Below are 19,655 nucleotides of genomic sequence, written 5' to 3'. Positions count from 1 at the left end.
TGATTGTCCCCCATCTCATAAACCCATGTTCTTTATCTAAATCATGAAGCACTGTCTGATTCCCAAGTGCATCCCCATCCCCACTCCCTTCCTGACCTACTTAAATGACAGCAGCAATGAAGATGTTGAAGAAAAATATTGACAAGAAAAAGCAATGCAAAAATGGTAAACTGTCCAGCAAAACCAGCCAATGCATTGTGCAAATGTAGTAAAATGCAAATAGAAATTCCAAAGAAACATTTTACCAGAAGCTCGATCTCCCTTTAAGAAGCCAACTTGTACAGGCCAGGCCAAAATATGCCATCCTCTATGGGTATGGTGAGCACTCTGGCAGAAGCCAATTCCAAAATTGCAAGGTTTAGTGTGGTTTACCGCCTTACCAATTATAGGATTAACTGAGGTTCACACCTGCCTGAAACGTTGCCGCCTCATAGCCCTTGGGATTGTATGTCACAAGCAGTGAATCATGCCTGTGCTCCTGCTTCCACAACCCAAACCTATTGCCATAGAGTTTGGGAAATTAACCTTGTTTAGTAGTAATGGGGAGGAAGGGGTCTTTTATCTTCTGCTGAAAGACTTTTTGGATTCTTCCTTTGCCCATACAACATAGTGATGGTCCTTGCCTGCAGTATCCTTGGTGTCTCTACCAACAGTCCTACTCAGTGAGCTCCCTGATTTGACTCCATTCAGTCTGTCCTGAGTACATCATTATTCATTTTATGCACACAGTGCACATCATGGATAGCAGTGCTGGCTCCTGACAAGTGTCCGCTCCAACACAATGGGAACTCCTCTCTCATCTTATCACCGGTGTAGTGAACAACCCAACTGCTCCTGATAGAATTCTAAATCAGAAAAAGATTAATCAGATATTATCAATTTTAACCATCACTATTGTCACTGAGTGTGTTAGCATAAATGCAAAATAAAAATAATCTAGCATTGTAATATTGTACCCATTCCTTCTTGTGGGATTCTCTTTATTCAAATCATCCCCACCACCAGTGACAGGTTTGGAACCTGTGGCCCTTCATACTTGTACTTCATGCTGGTGTAATGCAACTCAAAGCACTCTCTCTAGATATTAACCACATCTGAAAGGACAGAATCTGTAACTGCATTGCTGAGTGTTTTCACAGTTCAACCTCTAGCCTGCAACTTCAATGTGGCTCACCTGTGGAAAGAATGGACTGTTGATTTTCAATAGGAGTTGGCTGGAATTCATGTTGTGTTGTAGCTCTTGATTGAGTACAGGATTGGTGAGGATAGGATCAGCTATGATTTCACTCTCACTACTCTTCCCAATTTTTCAACAGCCTGTTAACACCCACTGTCTCAACTGGCACTGGAGTGTAATAATAGAGGACAGCCAGTGCCTATAGACCTGAACCCTGGGACCAGTTGTCACTTTCAGGGGAGAAATAGTGAAGCCGGTAAGAAAAATAATGGTTCATTTGTGATGTTATTTGTTTCTTGCCCTCCACAGGACTTGGCCTGGATGGTGTCTTTCTACATCCGCATCAGCCTGACTTACATCCCACTGCTCGGCATTCAAGGTTTCCTGATGATGTTCTTTCTTGTGAGGTGGGGCTCCCTTGTCATATTACTAACTATATTATTTGGTTGTCTGCTGCAACAATTGAAATAATTGGTGCTGTGAATCTGGAGTATGTTAACCATCCATTAATGAATGCCTGTCATAGCTGTGGCTATGTGGGAACTAGCTGTCTGTTTGTTTTCTTTCTGCTCTCTATTTGATTTAACATGTATGAATAGACTCAGGCAATGGTGAGGCCTTTCTTCAATGTTATATTGTTTTGTTTGTTCCACATGTCTCTCTCCTCTGTTTTCTCTGTGCAACTTTTAGTTTCCCATTCACTACCTCTATTTATTTCTGTCTTGCTGCTTATTTTCCACTCCCTCTATTCCTGACATCAACTATGTAAAATAAATGAACAATTTATTCTCGCACTCAGTCTGTCTGCATATTTATCTCGATCACTGCAGCTGATGTAATGTTATAACAGCTGCTGTATCCCACTACTGAGAATCCAATCTTTATGCTAAATGCTGTTAGGGTCGCAGTAACCTTTATTCAACACTTCCTCCACCCACTGAGGCGCTGGCATTGATTTGTACATTTGTTTATTCAATGCTGTTTGATGTGCAGGACAGCTATTTATTTCTGTCTCACTGTGTGTTTTACTGGTCTTTCTCATTCCCTCTCTATTTAATGAGAAGCTGAGTTGTCAGCTCCCAGCAAGCAGGTTAGGCAATGCCAGTGGCAACTCCATGACAAACTGGCCAGAATTAGGACTGCCAGTCTCCCCACACCCCAACCGCACTCCCCACCACTGCCAGACCAGACATGGCACCTCTCTTTCCAGACCCAGTTAGCAGGCACCACATTTGACCCAATGTTTAAAAAAAATGTGATGGTGACTAGAAGATAGACAATCATTTACAGACCCATGGAGAGCAGTTGGGTTCGTCTGGGGTCTGGGTTTTGAGAATGGCCACTGATAATTCTGATACTGTGGAACTGATTACAATGCAAAATGTGGATCTCATTCTTCAACAACAACTTGCATTTATATAGCTTCTTTAACATAATGAAATGTTCCAAATTGCTTGACAAGAGCATTACCAAACAAAATATCACACCAAGCCTTATAAGAAGACAATTAGCACAGGTGATCAATAGCTTGGTCAATTAAGTAGATTTTAAGGAGCATCTTAAAGGAGAAAAGAGATGGATAGAGACAGAGAGGTTTAAGGAGGGAGTTCCAGAGCTTAGAACCTTGGCAGCTGAATGCAAAGCCGTCGATGGTAGAGCAATTAAAATTGGGGATGCCCAAGAGGCCAGAATTGGAGCAGCCCAGAGATCTTCGAGGGTTGAGGGATTGGAGGAGGCTATAGAAATAGGGAGGAGCAAAGCCATGGAAGGATTTGAAAACAAGGATGAGAATTTTAAAATTGAGATGCTTCCAGACTGGAGCCACGAACGCAGGTGATGGATGAATGGGACTTAGTGGAAGTTAGGACACGAGCAACTTGAGTTTATGGAGTGTGAAAGATGGGAGACCAGGCAAAATTGCATTGGAATAATCAAGTTTAGAAATAACGAAGGCATGAATGAGAGTTTAATTGAACTGAGGCAGGGCTGTAGTCGGACGATGTTATGAAGGCAGTGATGGTGCAGATATGTTGTCTTTCTTGAAGTAATTTCCACAAGCACTCAGGCAAAACTCCTGCAAAATCAGTTGGACTGGACAGTGTCCAGATGGCTGAAACCATCTTCCCCAACAGGTCCTGTTTTCTCAACTCTCAAATGGCCAGCGTTCCAAGGCAGGACAAAGAAAATGTTTCAAAGACACTCTGAAACTCTACTTGAAGCACAGTGGCATTCACATTAATGACTGGGAGAAGCTCGCTTGCAATTGTTCAGAATGTTAACAACTTGTCTATCAAGTTGCATCAGGCTTTGAAACCCAACGTCTTAATGATGAGGCAAAGTAGTGTCAGAGAAGGAAAGAAAAGGAAGCAAGTCCTGCACTCCTGATCCCACTACTTCCTGGGACATCTGCCCCTTGTGCCCAAAGAACTGGGGGTCAAGAATCAGTCTGTTCAGTCACATGAAGAAGCATGGCAGACACACGCAACCCTGAGTATATGTCATCCTCGAATCGAGGGGCAGCTGATGCTGTGGTCCAAAGCTCATCTTGGGGTCAAAAACAACACCAAGGTTGTGAAAAGTCTGGTTTAGTCTCGGACAGTTGCCAGAGAGAGATGAAGTCGGTGGGTAGGGAACAGAGTTTGTGGTGGGTACTAAAGACAATGGCTTTGTTCATCCAAATATTTAGTTGAAAGAAATTTATACTCATCCAGTCCTGAATGTCAGACAAGCAGTTTGACAATTTAGAGATGGTGGCTGTTGGTGAGATAGAGCTAGGTGCTGTCAGCATGCATGTGGAATCTGATGCAGTGTTTTCAATGATGCAACTGAGTCACAGCATGTAGATGAGAAATTCACTATCAAACTATTTGCAGCCACCCTCTTATCAATGCTCAACCCTGTATTGAACAGGGAATAGTTAGTTCCCTGGTAGAGATTGAGAGGATGTGACAAGTGGTGTTCCCCAAATATCTGTACTGGGGCCTCAGCTTTTCACCATATAATCAATGTCTTTTTTATTTGTCCATGGGATGTGGGGGGTCATTGGCAAAGCCAGCATTTGTTATCCATCACTAGTTGCCCTTGAGAAGGTGGTGGTGAATTTTGTGTGTTGCTAGGGAGAAAGTTACACGATTTTGACCCAGAGACAATGAAGAAATGGCGATATCATTCCAAGTCTGGATGGTTTGTGACTTAGATGGGAAATTGGTGGTGGTGGTGCTCCCATTTGTCTGCTGCCCTTGTCCTTCTGTGCAGTAGATGTTGCGGGTTTGGAATGTTAATTATATATCAATTGTGTTTAATTAATTGAAGGTGGAGGGCATTAATTGGGGGCTTCACTTGAGCACATAAAAAGAGATACTTACTAAAACTGTGCTGTGGTTGAGTTAGGAGGTTGAGTGTAATGTTTCACTCTGTAAAAAAAATATAAAATTGTGTGAGGATTGATTTCAGTATCATCCCTCATCAACTGGCTTTCTGAAATAGAATGTGGGAGGTGCTGTCAAATAAGTCTTGGTGAATTGCTGCAGTGCATCTTATAGATGATACACGCTGCAGTCATGGTGCATTGCTGGAGAGCTGTGTATCTAAGTTTGCAGATGACACCTAGATAGTGTGTGAGGTCATCCAAGACAAATTGGAATATTTTCTTGATAATAAGCTACTAGGGACTGTGAAGGACCAAAAGGATTTGGGTGTCCCATGTACACAAAACACATAGTGGGTAAGTCAAAAAAAAATCAAAAAGGCTAATGGAACATTGGCCTTTATTTGAAGGGGATTGGAATACAATACTGAGAAAATAATGCTTCAGTTGCAAAGAATATTGAACAGACCACATCTAAAATACTGCATTAATTTCTGGGCACTGCATCTTGGGAAAGTTATGCTGGTCTTTGGAGGGACACAGTGCAGATTCAGCAGAATTATACCAGGGTGTAAACAATTAAATTATTAGAACAGATTGCATAAATTTGGTTTGTATTCCCTTGAGTTTAAACAGTTAGGGGGTGATACAATCAAGGTCTTTAAAATTATTAATGGATTTAATAGGGTAGATACAATGGGCTGGATTTAATAGAGGTGATGAGGGTGTTGCCCACTGCCTGGTGCCCTGTGTTGTCTCTTAGAGGGAAGGCCCGCTGATGGGACAGTGGCTTTCCCGAATTAAGGACCCTGGGGGCAGAAATCCCACCCACTGAGAGCTCGAATGAATGGCAGTGCCACCAGGGAGACGGTGGCTGCAGCCAATCTGACATCCACCCAAGGGCTAGGATTTTCGCTGGATCTCAGGCCAGAAGTGAGTAATGGCAGGAAGGGTGGGAGGAGAGAGATTGGCAGCAACACACGGGTTTGCTTGTCGTGTTCTCGCATGGTGAACCATCCGCCCGTTATTGCCAGTGGGATGAGGCCCTTAAGTGGGAAGGTAATCCACAGGCCTTCCTGCCATGGACTTAATCAGGGTGGAGGCAGGAAGATGGCAGTGTCCCTGCCCATTAAATTCCACCCAAAGAAACCACTTCCTCTGGCAAAAGAATTTAGAACAACGGGGCACAATCTTAAAAGTAGAGCAAGTCCATTTAGGAGTAAAATCAGTTGGCATTTTACACACAAAGGGGAGTGGACTTCTGGAACACACTCCCTTAAAAGGCTGTTGGATCAAGTGGAACTTTCAAGACTGAGATTGATAGATTTTATTAGGTAATGATATCAAGGGATATGGAGAAAAGGTGAGTAAATGCTGTTCCTCGAGTTTCCATTGAGCAAATGCCTCTTAGTGATTTGCTGCTTAGTGACAGCATTGCCGGAAGGATCCCATCCAGTGGGGTTTGTGTTTATATTTTATCTCTGCCAAATGGAGGATGTTATTCTATCAATGCTTTGTTAGAGCACATTCCTTTTCTCAGATGAATAATTCCCTGGTTTCTGTTTGCAGGTTTGTGGAAAGTAATTGGTTTGTGTGGGTGACTCAGATGAATCACATTCCCATGATGATTGACCATGATCAGAAAGAAGACTGGTTGACCATGCAGGTGAGAGGCTAAATGTCACTGGACACTGGCCTAAGTGGGGAGCTCCTGACTATTAGGGAACCTTTTCATGTACTTTGCATGCAGTGTGAAAAGCCCTAAATACTGACTGCAACAAAATATGTAACAGATGAAAAAGTAAATCAAAAATCTACTTTTGAATTTAAAAACATAATTTGTGGAAGAAAGGAAAGGCTGAGAAAGGTGAAGAGTTCCACGGTCTTAGGAATGAATGAGTTAGTATTGGAGATAGTATACCAGCACAGCGTGCCTGAGCTTTTGTCTTCATGGTTCAGGTGCCAGATAGATATGTACCATGGAGTCTCAGTAGCAGTTACATCTAGATTCCATTGACATCCATATACCTGATGTTGCTGATCCAAACAGATCTTGGTTTTCTGATGTAGGATTTATCCTCCAGTGAGACAATATCCCTAAAAACAGCCTTGACCAAGCCTCCAAGGCACAAAATTTAAACAGGAGAATTATAAAGACAACCACAAATTGTGCTGATTTTCCTGCGTTTCAAGGTCTGAGCTGTTGCAACTTGGAGGCTGCATGTGACCCTGCAGCTGCAGGATGGACATTGCTAAACCCGAGGCTGCAGGGTGGAGACAGAATGTGCAGGTGGGACAGTGGGAGATTGGGAGAAAATTGGGGGCAGGCCATGCACTGTTTCTACAGAAGATGCCTAACATTTATGCAGCCATTATATTTCTCTGATCATTTGAACATGTGAGTAGCTGCTGTCAAGCATTATACAACACAAATTGTGCACGCTGGTTAATATCTGTAACCAAGTGTGACTAATGAATTCCTTTTTACCCACTGTGTAATGTATAAGTTAAGGAGCTGATACTAGGATACATGAGCTGTACAATTCCACGTGGGGACTGACAAGTTGCAAATAACATCACCACACATGTGCCAGGCAATGACCATCTCTAACAAGAGAGAATCTAACCATCAGCCTTGAAATTCAATGGCATTACCATTGCTGAATCCTCCATTATCAACATCCTGGGGGTACCATTGACCAGAAACTGAACTGGATCAGCCACATAAATACTGTGGCCACAAAAGCAGGTCAGAGGCTGGGAATCCTGGGGTGAGAAACTCACCTCCTGACTCCCCAAAGCCTGGCCACCACCTACAAGGCACAAGTCAGGAGTGTGATGGAATACTCTCTTCTTGCCTGGATGAGTGCAGCTCCAATAATACTTCAAGAAGCTTGACACCATCCAGGACAAAGCAGCCTGCTTGATTGGTACCCCAACCACAAACATTCATTCCCTCCACCACCAACGCACAGTGGCAGCAGTGTGTACCATCTACAAGATGCACTGCAGAAACTCGCCAAGCCTCCTTAGGCAGCACCTTCCAAACCCATGACCGCTACCATCTAGAAGGACAAGGACAGCAGATACATGGAAACACCACCATCTGGACGTTCCCCTCCAAGCCACACACCATCGTGATTTGGAAATATACCGTCAGTCCTTCATTGTCATTGGGTCAAAATCCTGGAACTCCCTCCCTAACAGGACTGTGGGTGTACCTACACCACATGGACTGCAGCGGTTCAAGAAGGCAGCTCACCACCACCTTCTTGAGGGCAATTGGGGATGGAAAATAAATGCTGGTGTAGCCAGAGACTCCCAGATCCCATGAATGAATTTTTAAAAAACTATTGATCTCTATGGGCTGTCTGTACAATACTGTGGGTCTGTACCTGTCAATTAAGCATATTCTGCACAAAATATTATAATTTTTTTAATTAGCTCATTGGATGTGGGCATCACTGACTGGACCAGCATTTATTGCCCATCCCTAATTACCCTTGTTCAGAGGGCATTTAAGAGTCAACCACAATGCTATGGGCCTGGAATCATATGTAAGCCAGACCAGGTAATGCAACAGATTTTCTTCCCTAAAGGGCATTAGTGAACCAGATTTTTATGGTTTCAGGGTCATCATCAGACTTCTAATTCCAGATTTTTTTCATTGAATTCAAATTTCACCATCTGCCACAGTGGGATTCAAACCCAGGTCCCCCGAACATTACCGTGGGCGTTTGGAATACTAACCCAGTGACAATGCCACTGCCTCCCCCATAAATCTTTCTAATGAATGTCTTCCTGAGCCGTAACATGGAACTACGGACAGGCGATTGGAAACTGTACCAGAAAATTAAGGAAATGCAGGTCAGGCCCTATTCTGGATAGACTGAACTAAAGCAGGATGAGGCTGCAGCTGTGGATAGAAGGATAAATAGAGAGAGAGAAATAGGGACATGGAGAGTGAGTGTAATGATTTCAGTACTGGACTGGCCATCAGATGTCAGGATTTAAAATTCCATCATGGCTATTTATGAGGTAAAGTTACTGGTAATTTGGCTATTTGTGAGTTGCCACCAGAAAACTGACCATAAATGCTGCTGGATTTTCATAACTAGAACTTGCCCCCTCTGCCCAATCTGACCTATATGTGACTCCAGTCCCATATTGTGTTAATTAGCCACAGCTTGTCCTGTGGCCATATCCAGAACAAACTGGATTGAGACTGGCCCAGATGTATTTCCTTTGCACCTAATAGACAAGAGACATCTGTTCCATTATCCTGAATTCGCCTCAAACCCTATTCCCACAGGTAAACAGCCTGCCCCTGGGGAATAGCTCTTTTGACACTTTCTACCACGAATTAATCTGTACATCTGGTGAAGAAAGGATCCAGTGTGTTGGTGCAGGGTTGATATGGGATGGTCACAGTGACTCACCATCATGTTAGCAGCAGATGAGATTTTGCTATATTAAGGGCCTACATCCCAGAATTTAAGATACTTGTAACCATGACGAACCACTAACCCTTTTGTTTTCTCTCGCAGTTGCATGCCACTTGTAACGTCCATCAATCCTTCTTCAATGACTGGTTCACAGGTCACCTCAACTTCCAGATTGAGCATCAGTGAGTACCCCAGCTTTCAGCAGTAGGTACATGGCCAGCCTTTGCATACAAAGGGCACACGGGGCAGTGCCCATCCTGTGTTTTTAACTGAGAGTGGGGTACAGTTGATCCTGCAACTATATGACTCAGACTGGAGTACAGAGGGAGTTGCTTTATCTTGATAGGGTATGGAGCTCATGATGAAGTAGAATTTACTGGTAGATTCTGGAGATTATACATTGGCCAGTCATTGGGGATGGGTTGTTCGGGTGCACTCCTGTGTCAGGCGAAAACTGACGTGTGTTGTATTAGCACCTTCTTTAAAAGATAAAGAAAGGCTTGCAGTTACATAGCACCTTTCATAACCACCAGATTTTCCAAGTGCTTTACAGCCAATGAAGTACTTTTGAAGTGCAGTCGGTGTTGTAATGTAGGAAACTGTTGTAATGCAAGAAATCAGCGGCGTTCCTCCTGTGAACTGAACAGCAAACGTGTTTGCATTGTGCAGACCGGGTGTCAGCACTGACTGCATGTACAATAGTTCTTAATATGTTAGGCAATTCTAAACGTGTTGTAATATTAAACCAACTTAACTGACATAACATGTTTATGACCAACTTCTTGTACAAACCAGTCACAAAGTGACACTGAAGCTAGTGAGCATCAGAAAATAAAATAAAATAAATTCAAGGTGTGATTGCAGTCAACGGGGGCTGAAATTCAATCTCAGAGGGAAGATAAAATGGGGCTGTGACTTCAATATAAAGAAAAAATGGGACAAGGTGTATAACTGACAGCAGATTCACTACCATCCGTTTTGCACCCCAGCTGAATTTGAATTTTACCCCACCGGTGTTTAATTTCTGTTCCCTATCTAATTTTCTCTCTTGTGTTTATAGCCTGTTTCCCACAATGCCAAGGCACAACTTCCACAAGGTGGCGCCATTGGTAAGGTCACTCTGTGCAAAACACGGCCTGGAGTACCAGTCCAAGCCTTTATTCACCGCCTTCGCAGACATAGTGCAGTAAGTATAAATAACTGAATTGAGCTAATAGTAATGCCAACAATTCTAAGCTGCAAATACCCTTTCCTGAAAACTGTATCTTTGCTGCATTAAAGTCAAGACTCAATGCACCATTCTCAGCGCTAATGTATTCCTTCACGGGATCCCAGAACTGTGGAACCCCTCAGTCACCTCAGGCTTTCCTTCCTTCTACAATCTTTAAAACATAAGCCCATCTCCTGGGCTTCTTAATCATGAAAACTCTTGTTCTACACTCTGGAGACATGGTGAAGTGATCAGGTATTCTGAAGGACCCCTTGTCTCACTGACCCTGAGAAAGCCAGGGGAATGCCAGATCCAATAGCCTAGGACAAAACCAGAGATGAGAAGAGTAGAGGTGAAGACAAGCTAAATCAGATAGGGATTAGGTGATGCTCAGATTGCATTTTAAAATCCAGTTACGCGTAGGAGAAGTGAGGACCGAGGGGGGTTAAGTCCAGGGCCCTCGAATGGTGAAGACTGAGGCAGTTTTTTTAATATTCTTTCATGGGATGTGGACACCACTGGCAAGGCCAGCATTTGTTGCCCATCCCTCATTGCCCTTGATTTGACAGGCAATTGCAGAGGGCAGTTACGAGTCAACCACATTGCTGTGGGTCTGGAGTCACATACAGGGCAGGCCAGACTGGGTGAGAATAGCAGATTTCCTTCCCTAAAGAGGATGTTAGTGAACCAGATGGGTTTTTACATCAATTAACAATAGTGTCATGCTCTTTCAATTTCAGATTTTTTTATTAATTGAATTTAAATTCCACCAGCTGCTGTGGTGGGATTTGAACCCATGTCCCCTGAGTATTATCTTGGTCCTTTGGATTATTAGTCCAGTGACATTACCACTACATCACCGTCTCCTGCTAAGAGTTTAGGACCAGTGCTAAGGCTGTGAGCCTTGATTTTGACACAGTGAGGAGAAAGTGTGTGTGGGATGGTCACAGTAAAAATAGGAATGGTTGAGACAGAGATGTTGGAGTGTTAGAAATGAGAGAGAAAGCTGTTTCTGTTATATTGTCCCGAGAGTTGCGATATTAGAGCTGAAGTTAGCACTGAGACAACTCAGACAGCTGCCTCAGAAACTTTTTTCTGTTCTCCAATATTGGGAAGATGCCCTTCTATAAGAATAAGGATAGGAATTATAAAAGGAACTTTCTTGCGGAGCTGCAGTCGAATAGCAAAGTAACAAAAGCTTTTGTAGTCAATATTCATTTGGGTAGGAGACATTTTTAACTCAGTAGAGATTTGACTCTGTCCAAGGCTTTGAGGATTCTTGAGAGAAAAACGAAATGTTTGGTACCAATGATGCAGCTTGACTTCTTGAAGCAGCTTTAACAATGGAGTTTGTTTGAATGTGAGCCCAACTTGTGTTTAGTAGCAATTAAAGGAAAGGAGCAGTACACTTTCCTGAGTCAGCTTATCTCAGCCAGAGTCCCAGCTCCATGGACACCAGAGGTGTTCAAACTCCAAATAACTAGCTACTAACATAAAAACAAAAAGCTAAAAGCTACTGCGGATGCTGGAAATCCAAAACAAAAACAGAATTACCTGGAAAAACTCAGCAAGTCTGGCAGCATCGGCGGAGAAGAAATCAGTTAACGTTTCGAGCCTTCATGGCCCTTCGGCAGAACTGCAGCATAGTTTCAACAAGGGAGAAATATAAATTGGTTTAAGGTGGGGGGGGTGGAAAGAGACACATTGAGGGTGTGGTGTGAGCAGATAATCAAAAGATGTCAGAGACAAAAGGGTCAAAGAGGTGTTGAAGGTGGTGGTCTTTGTCTGAGAAAAGTGCTAATTAAGAATGGAAAACAGGATATTCAAAGTACAGCTCTAGTGGGGGTGGGGTGGAAAGACTAAAGGTTTTAGTTTTAGATTTAAAAATAATGGAAATAGGTGGGGAAAGAAGAATCTATATAAATTATTGAAAAAAAAGCGGGTGGGGGGGGAAAAGAAACGGGGTGGGGATGGGGGGAGGGGGAGTTTAAGATCTAAAGTTGTTGAATTCAATATTCAGCCCAGAGGGCTGTAAAGTGCCTAGTCGGAAGATGAGGTGCTGTTCCTCCAGTTTGCGTTGGGCTTCACTGGAACAATGCAGCAAGCCAAGGACAGACATGTTGGCAAGAGAACAGGGTGGAGTGTTAAAATGGCAAGCGACAGGGAGGTTTGGGTCTTTCTTGCGGACAGACCGCAGGTGTTCCGCAAAACGGTCGCCCAGTTTGCGTTTGGTCTCTCCAATGTAGAGGAGACCGCATTGGGAGCAACGAATGCAGTAGACTAAGTTAGGGGAAATGCAAGTGAAATGCTGCTTCACTTGAAAGGAGTGTTTGGGCCCTTGGACGGTGAGGAGAGAGGAAGTGAAGGGGCAGGTGTTGCATCTTCTGCGTGGGCATGGGGAGGTGCCATAAGTGGGGGTTGAGGAGTAGGGGGTGATGGAGGAGTGGACCAGGGTGTCCCGGAGGGAACAATCCCTACGGAATGCCGTCAAGGGGGGTGAAGGGAAGATGTGTTTGGTGGTGGCATCATGCTGGAGTTGGCGGAAATGGCGGAGGATGATCCTTTGAATGCGGAGGCTGGTGGGGTGATAAGTGAGGACAAGGGGGACCCTATCATGTTTCTGGGAAGGAGGAGAAGGCGTGAGGGAGGATGCGCGGGATATGGGCCGGACACGGTTGAGGGCCCTGTCAACGACCGTGGATGGAAAACCTCGGTTAAGGAAGAAGGAGGACATGTCAGAGGAGCTGTTTTTGAAGGTAGCGTCATCAGAACAGATGCGACGGAGGCGAAGGAACTGAGAGAATGGGATGGAGTCTTTACAGGAAGCGGGGTGTGAGGAGCTGTAGTCGAGGTAGCTGTGGGAGTCGGTAGGCTTGTAATGGATATTGGTGGACAGTCTATCATCAGAAATTGAGACAGAGAGGTCAAGGAAGGGAAGAGAAGTGTCAGAGATGGACCATGTGAAGATGATGGAGGGGTGGAGATTGGAAGCAAAATTAATAAATTTTTCCAGGTCCCGACGAGAGCATGAAGCAGCACCGAAGTAATCATCGATGTACCGGAGAAAGAGTTGTGGGAGGGGGCCGGAGTAGGACTGGAACAAGGAATGTCCCACATACCCCATAAAGAGACAGGCATAGCTGGGGCCCATGCGGGTACCCATAGCCACACCTTTTATTTGGAGGAAGTGAGAGGAGTTAAAGGAGAAATTGTTCAGTGTGAGAACAAGTTCAGCCAGACTGAGGAGAGTAGTGGTGGATGGGGATTGTTGGGGCCTCTGTTCAAGGAAGAAGCTAAGGGCCCTCAGACCATCCTGGTGGGGGATGGAGGTGTAGAGGGATTGGACATCCATGGTGAAGAGGAAGCGGTTGGGGCCCGGGAACTGGAAATTGTTGATGTGACGTAAGGTGTCAGAGGAATCACGGATGTAGGTGGGAAGGGACTGGACAAGGGGAGAGAGAAGGGAGTCAAGATAACGAGAAATGAGTTCCGTGGGGCAGGAACAGGCTGACACGATCGGTCTGCCAGGACAGTTCTGTTTGTGGATTTTGGGTAGGAGGTAGAAGCGGGCCGTCCGAGGTTGGGCGACTATCAAGTTGGATGCTGTGGGAGGAAGATCTCCAGAGGAGATGAGGTCAGTGACAGTCCTGGAAACAATGGCTTGATGTTCTGTGGTGGGGTCATGGTCCAGGGAGAGGTAGGTGGAAACGTCTGCGAGTTGACGCTCAGCCTCCGCGAGGTAGAGGTCAATGCGCCAGACAACAACAGTACCACCCTTGTCAGCGGGTTTGATGACAATGTTGGGGTTGGACCTGAGAGAACGGAGTGCAGTGAGTTCAGAGAGAGACAGATTAGAATGGGTGAGAGGAGCAGAGAAATTGAGACGGCTAATGTCACGCCGACAGTTCTCAATGAAAAGATCAAGAGAAGGTAAGAATCCAGAGGGAGGGGTCCAAGTGGAGGGAAAATATTGGAGGTGGGTAAAAGGATCCGTTGAACGGGGAGAGGACTCCTGCCCAAAGAAGTGAGCACGTCTTCGTCTCCGTGCTCACTTCTTTGGGCAGGAGTCCTCTCCCCGTTCAACGGATCCTTTTACCCACCTCCAATATTTTCCCTCCACTTGGACCCCTCCCTCTGGATTCTTACCTTCTCTTGATCTTTTCATTGAGAACTGTCGGCGTGACATTAGCCGTCTCAATTTCTCTGCTCCTCTCACCCATTCTAATCTGTCTCTCTCTGAACTCACTGCACTCCGTTCTCTCAGGTCCAACCCCAACATTGTCATCAAACCCGCTGACAAGGGTGGTACTGTTGTTGTCTGGCGCATTGACCTCTACCTCGCGGAGGCTGAGCGTCAACTCGCAGACGTTTCCACCTACCTCTCCCTGGACCATGACCCCACCACAGAACATCAAGCCATTGTTTCCAGGACTGTCACTGACCTCATCTCCTCTGGAGATCTTCCTCCCACAGCATCCAACTTGATAGTCGCCCAACCTCGGACGGCCCGCTTCTACCTCCTACCCAAAATCCACAAACAGAACTGTCCTGGCAGACCGATCGTGTCAGCCTGTTCCTGCCCCACGGAACTCATTTCTCGTTATCTTGACTCCCTTCTCTCTCCCCTTGTCCAGTCCCTTCCCACCTACATCCGTGATTCCTCTGACACCTTATGTCACATCAACAATTTCCAGTTCCCGGGCCCCAACCGCTTCCTCTTCACCATGGATGTCCAATCCCTCTACACCTCCATCCCCCACCAGGATGGTCTGAGGGCCCTTAGCTTCTTCCTTGAACAGAGGCCCCAACAATCCCCATCCACCACTACTCTCCTCAGTCTGGCTGAACTTGTTCTCACACTGAACAATTTCTCCTTTAACTCCTCTCACTTCCTCCAAATAAAAGGTGTGGCTATGGGTACCCGCATGGGCCCCAGCTATGCCTGTCTCTTTATGGGGTATGTGGGACATTCCTTGTTCCAGTCCTACTCCGGCCCCCTCCCACAACTCTTTCTCCGGTACATCGATGATTACTTCGGTGCTGCTTCATGCTCTCGTCGGGACCTGGAAAAATTTATTAATTTTGCTTCCAATCTCCACCCCTCCATCATCTTCACATGGTCCATCTCTGACACTTCTCTTCCCTTCCTTGACCTCTCTGTCTCAATTTCTGATGATAGACTGTCCACCAATATCCATTACAAGCCTACCGACTCCCACAGCTACCTCGACTACAGCTCCTCACACCCCGCTTCCTGTAAAGACTCCATCCCATTCTCTCAGTTCCTTCGCCTCCGTCGCATCTGTTCTGATGACGCTACCTTCAAAAACAGCTCCTCTGACATGTCCTCCTTCTTCCTTAACCGAGGTTTTCCATCCACGGTCGTTGACAGGGCCCTCAACCGTGTCCGGCCCATATCCCGCGCATCCTCCCTCACGCCTTCTCCTCCTTCCCAGAAACATGATAGGGTCCCCCTTGTCCTCACTTATCACCCCACCAGCCTCCGCATTCAAAGGATCATCCTCCGCCATTTCCGCCAACTCCAGCATGATGCCACCACCAAACACATCTTCCCTTCACCCCCCTTGACGGCATTCCGTAGGGATTGTTCCCTCCGGGACACCCTGGTCCACTCCTCCATCACCCCCTACTCCTCAACCCCCACTTATGGCACCTCCCCATGCCCACGCAGAAGATGCAACACCTGCCCCTTCACTTCCTCTCTCCTCACCGTCCAAGGGCCCAAACACTCCTTTCAAGTGAAGCAGCATTTCACTTGCATTTCCCCTAACTTAGTCTACTGCATTCGTTGCTCCCAATGCGGTCTCCTCTACATTGGAGAGACCAAACGCAAACTGGGCGACCGTTTTGCGGAACACCTGCGGTCTGTCCGCAAGAAAGACCCAAACCTCCCTGTCGCTTGCCATTTTAACACTCCACCCTGTTCTCTTGCCAACATGTCTGTCCTTGGCTTGCTGCATTGTTCCAGTGAAGCCCAACGCAAACTGGAGGAACAGCACCTCATCTTCCGACTAGGCACTTTACAGCCCTCTGGGCTGAATATTGAATTCAACAACTTTAGATCTTAAACTCCCCCTCCCCCCATCCCCACCCCGTTTCTTTTCCCCCCCCACCCGCTTTTTTTTCAATAATTTATATAGATTCTTCTTTCCCCACCTATTTCCATTATTTTTAAATCTAAAACTAAAACCTTTAGTCTTTCCACCCCACCCCCACTAGAGCTGTACTTTGAATATCCTGTTTTCCATTCTTAATTAGCACTTTTCTCAGACAAAGACCACCACCTTCAACACCTCTTTGACCCTTTTGTCTCTGACATCTTTTGATTATCTGCTCACACCACACCCTCAATGTGTCTCTTTCCACCCCCCCCCACCTTAAACCAATTTATATTTCTCCCTTGTTGAAACTATGCTGCAGTTCTGCCGAAGGGCCATGAAGGCTCGAAACGTTAACTGATTTCTTCTCCGCCGATGCTGCCAGACTTGCTGAGTTTTTCCAGGTAATTCTGTTTTTGAACTAGCTACTAACTCTTGCTGAAAAATACCGGTGCGAATGGTGGGCAAGGGCAGGTAAGGGATTGGCTGTGATGAACAAGGGCAGGTAAGGGATTGGCTGTGATGAACAAGGGCAGGTAAGGGATTGGCTGTGATGAACAAGGGCAGGTAAGGGATTGGCTGTGATGAACAAGGGCAGGTAAGGGATTGGCTGTGATGAACAAGGGCAGGTAAGGGATTGGCTGTGATGAACAAGGGCAGGTAAGGGATTGGCTGTGATGAACAAGGGCAGGTAAGGGATTGGCTGTGATGAACAAGGGCAGGTAAGGGATTGGCTGTGATGAACAAGGGCAGGTAAGGGATTGGCTGTGATGAACAAGGGCAGGTAAGGGATTGGCTGTGATGAACAAGGGCAGGTAAGGGATTGGCTGTGATGGGCAAAGGCAGGTATGGGATCGGCTGTGATGGGCAATGGCAGTGAAATAGGCTGTTGTTATTCACAATCTGAGCACGAACACATGAAAAGTGGTCATTTTGCCAAAGTACAGGAGATGTCCAGGCCCAAAGGAAGCATATTCCAGTAAATGTTAGCACCATCATGACAGGAAAGGGAACGAAGGGGAAAAACTTGGATTTTTTTTCCCAGGCGTGTTTGCCCTCAGCTCCCTCTGCCATGTGCTTGGGACTGTTCCCAACCAAGTGTGTGCAGGCTTGTCACTTGTGTTAAACCACAGGCAGTGCTGCTCTGTAACAAGCTGTTGAAGCTTAAAGTTGGCTCTGTCTCCAATGCACCATTACACCACCGAGAGCTGTGCCCTGTTTGGTGATTTGATAGAATTTACAGCACACACAAAGGGCAATGTTTGTTTATGCTCCCTCCTCCCACCCTACTTCACCTCACCCTATGAACATATACCTCTATTACGTTCCTCTTCTATGTATTTAGCTTTCCCTTAAATGCAATCCATGTAGTAGTGCATTTCACATTCTGATCATTCTCAGTGAAGAAGTTAAGACCTGAAATGAGCAGAATAATGAGTTCTTGGCAAGAGGTCATAATTAGCGAGCAGCCCATGAGGAGAGATACTTGGGATTTATATGTGTTCTATGTTATATGTTTATTTGTATTCTATTATAGCTCCTTGAAAGACTCTGGGGAGCTCTGGTTGGACGCATACCTACATAAGTGATTGATCACACCAAGTAACTAACTACACATTCCAAACGGCTGCTGCCTTGCAAATAGGAAAGAAAGAAGATTTCCAAAGGAGCTGCTGCCATTTTGTAGACATTGTGCCAAGTGCCACAGAAGAAATGCCCATATTCTTAATTCCGATGGGATACAATTAGTGTTAAAGGAACTGAAATAGCGTCAGTAAGAATCAAAAGAAGATCCTGTTCTAAATAAATAATAAATTTGGGAATTGAGTTTTTGCTCATCAGGGGATTCTAGTGCTAGAGAATGGAACTTTTTCCATTCCAGTCACCCAGGGCTTAATTTTTAGGCCCCGAGGGAGGCCTGCCTACTGGTTTACTAGCTTCATCCCATCTGAGCCATTTTCCTGGAGGTGGGACAAGATGGTGGTGGGGTAGTGGGTGTGGGGGGAACTATCTGCCTGCAAGCAGCGAGTATCCAGTTGAGAGCCTGAAAGGCCTATTGTCAGAGGCTAACTGGGGTTTTCCAGTTGATCTCTGGGTTCCCCAAGGTGTCAGGGAACCCAGCCGGTTGCCTGGAGGCATCTTTCCAACGGCAGACTGGGTACTTGCACTTCAGGCAGGCTTTGAGGCTCTCCTGCCTGCCTGGCAAAGTGCAGCGGCAAGCTACCAATGAGATGGGGTTCCCCCCCCCCAACAAAACAATGGTGGCCCAGCTGCTAAGGGCATTTTTTTTCTTTATAAGTTTTTAAAATGTTGGAGAAAGTGTGCCTCCATCTTGAGGCACCCTCTCTCATACTTGCCTGAAAAGGTAGCCTGCTGCTTCTTCAGTGCTGCAGGGCCTCCTATTGGCCCTCCAGCTTCAAGAGCCCACCCACCCACCGTCCTTAATTGGCTGCGAGCTCGCCCTCTGGCCACTAATTGGTCAGTTTGGGGGAAATCATTGCTGGGTGACTATTCCTCACCTAGTGTGGGATTCTGACCACACACACACACACACATACCCCCCCCCCGCCCCCCCACACAACCCCCATTTGACCATGACATCAGGGCCCTGAGACCAGGAGAGAAAATTCTGCCTCCAGTGCCACTGCCAAGCACTGTCAGGTCAAGTATAACACTGTTAGATGAGCAGTGAAGCTCCCTTTCACTCTGCCCCTACAATGTGCCTCACCCACAATCTCAGAAAAGTGCGCCCTACTGCACCAATGTAACAAGTTTCCATTTCTCACAGTCCCAATTTGCCAATTTTGTGCTGTAGGTCCATGCCCTCTGTGAACTGGATTGAAGTTGACTAGACGCATGTGATGCTAACCCCATACAGCCAGCAGTGAGAGGACCCTTTCATCCTGAATGCCAGAAGTGCAGCAAAGTGTAAACACACTGCAGCAGAGAAGTCTATAGCCCAACAATTAGCGCTAGTGACTTAATTTCTCTATGTTACTGGAAGCATTATTCTGTTTATTCTAAATTGGCTAGCACTTCCACTAAAACTGGACAGAGTTATAAAAGTTAAGTGCCTATCCCCTAATAGCACAGCGGTAATTTTTTTGGCTTGTGTGAAATTTCTGGTTATGTGGCCATGATTAGTTGTAACAGCCTGTCTCTGGAATTATATATTAATCAATGGAGGAATTCAGCAATAATAACCAAGGACTGCATTCACCAATGGTGTGCTGGATATCTACTAGCTTATCAGCATTTCAAGATAGGTGTGAAAATGAATTTGCATTGTTACTGCTGGTCATTGAGAACAATAGAGGTAATCTTAAATTAAGGTGAC

General features: G+C 45.7%; 1 protein-coding gene across 2 annotated transcripts in view; it reads left to right on the top strand.

Moving 5' to 3' along the window:
* The window catches only part of LOC144684811 (acyl-CoA (8-3)-desaturase-like), a 42,137-nt gene extending 23,993 nt beyond the window's left edge, over window positions 1-18,144 (top strand). For both annotated transcript variants that reach the window (XM_078549062.1, XM_078549063.1), the window contains 5 exons: window positions 1,487-1,584; window positions 6,114-6,210; window positions 9,092-9,171; window positions 10,050-10,175; window positions 17,856-18,144. In XM_078549062.1, the coding sequence (XP_078405188.1) occupies window positions 1,487-1,584; window positions 6,114-6,210; window positions 9,092-9,171; window positions 10,050-10,175; window positions 17,856-17,907 (453 nt within the window). In that variant the 3' untranslated portion in view covers window positions 17,908-18,144. The remainder of the gene's footprint in view (window positions 1-1,486; window positions 1,585-6,113; window positions 6,211-9,091; window positions 9,172-10,049; window positions 10,176-17,855) is intronic.
* The last annotated feature ends 1,511 nt before the right edge of the window (window positions 18,145-19,655 follow it).

Source organism: Cetorhinus maximus, chromosome 9 (assembly GCF_964194155.1).
Source record: "Cetorhinus maximus chromosome 9, sCetMax3.hap1.1, whole genome shotgun sequence".
Lineage (NCBI taxonomy): Eukaryota > Metazoa > Chordata > Chondrichthyes > Lamniformes > Cetorhinidae > Cetorhinus > Cetorhinus maximus.
This window is presented reverse-complemented; position numbering and strand designations above follow the sequence as displayed.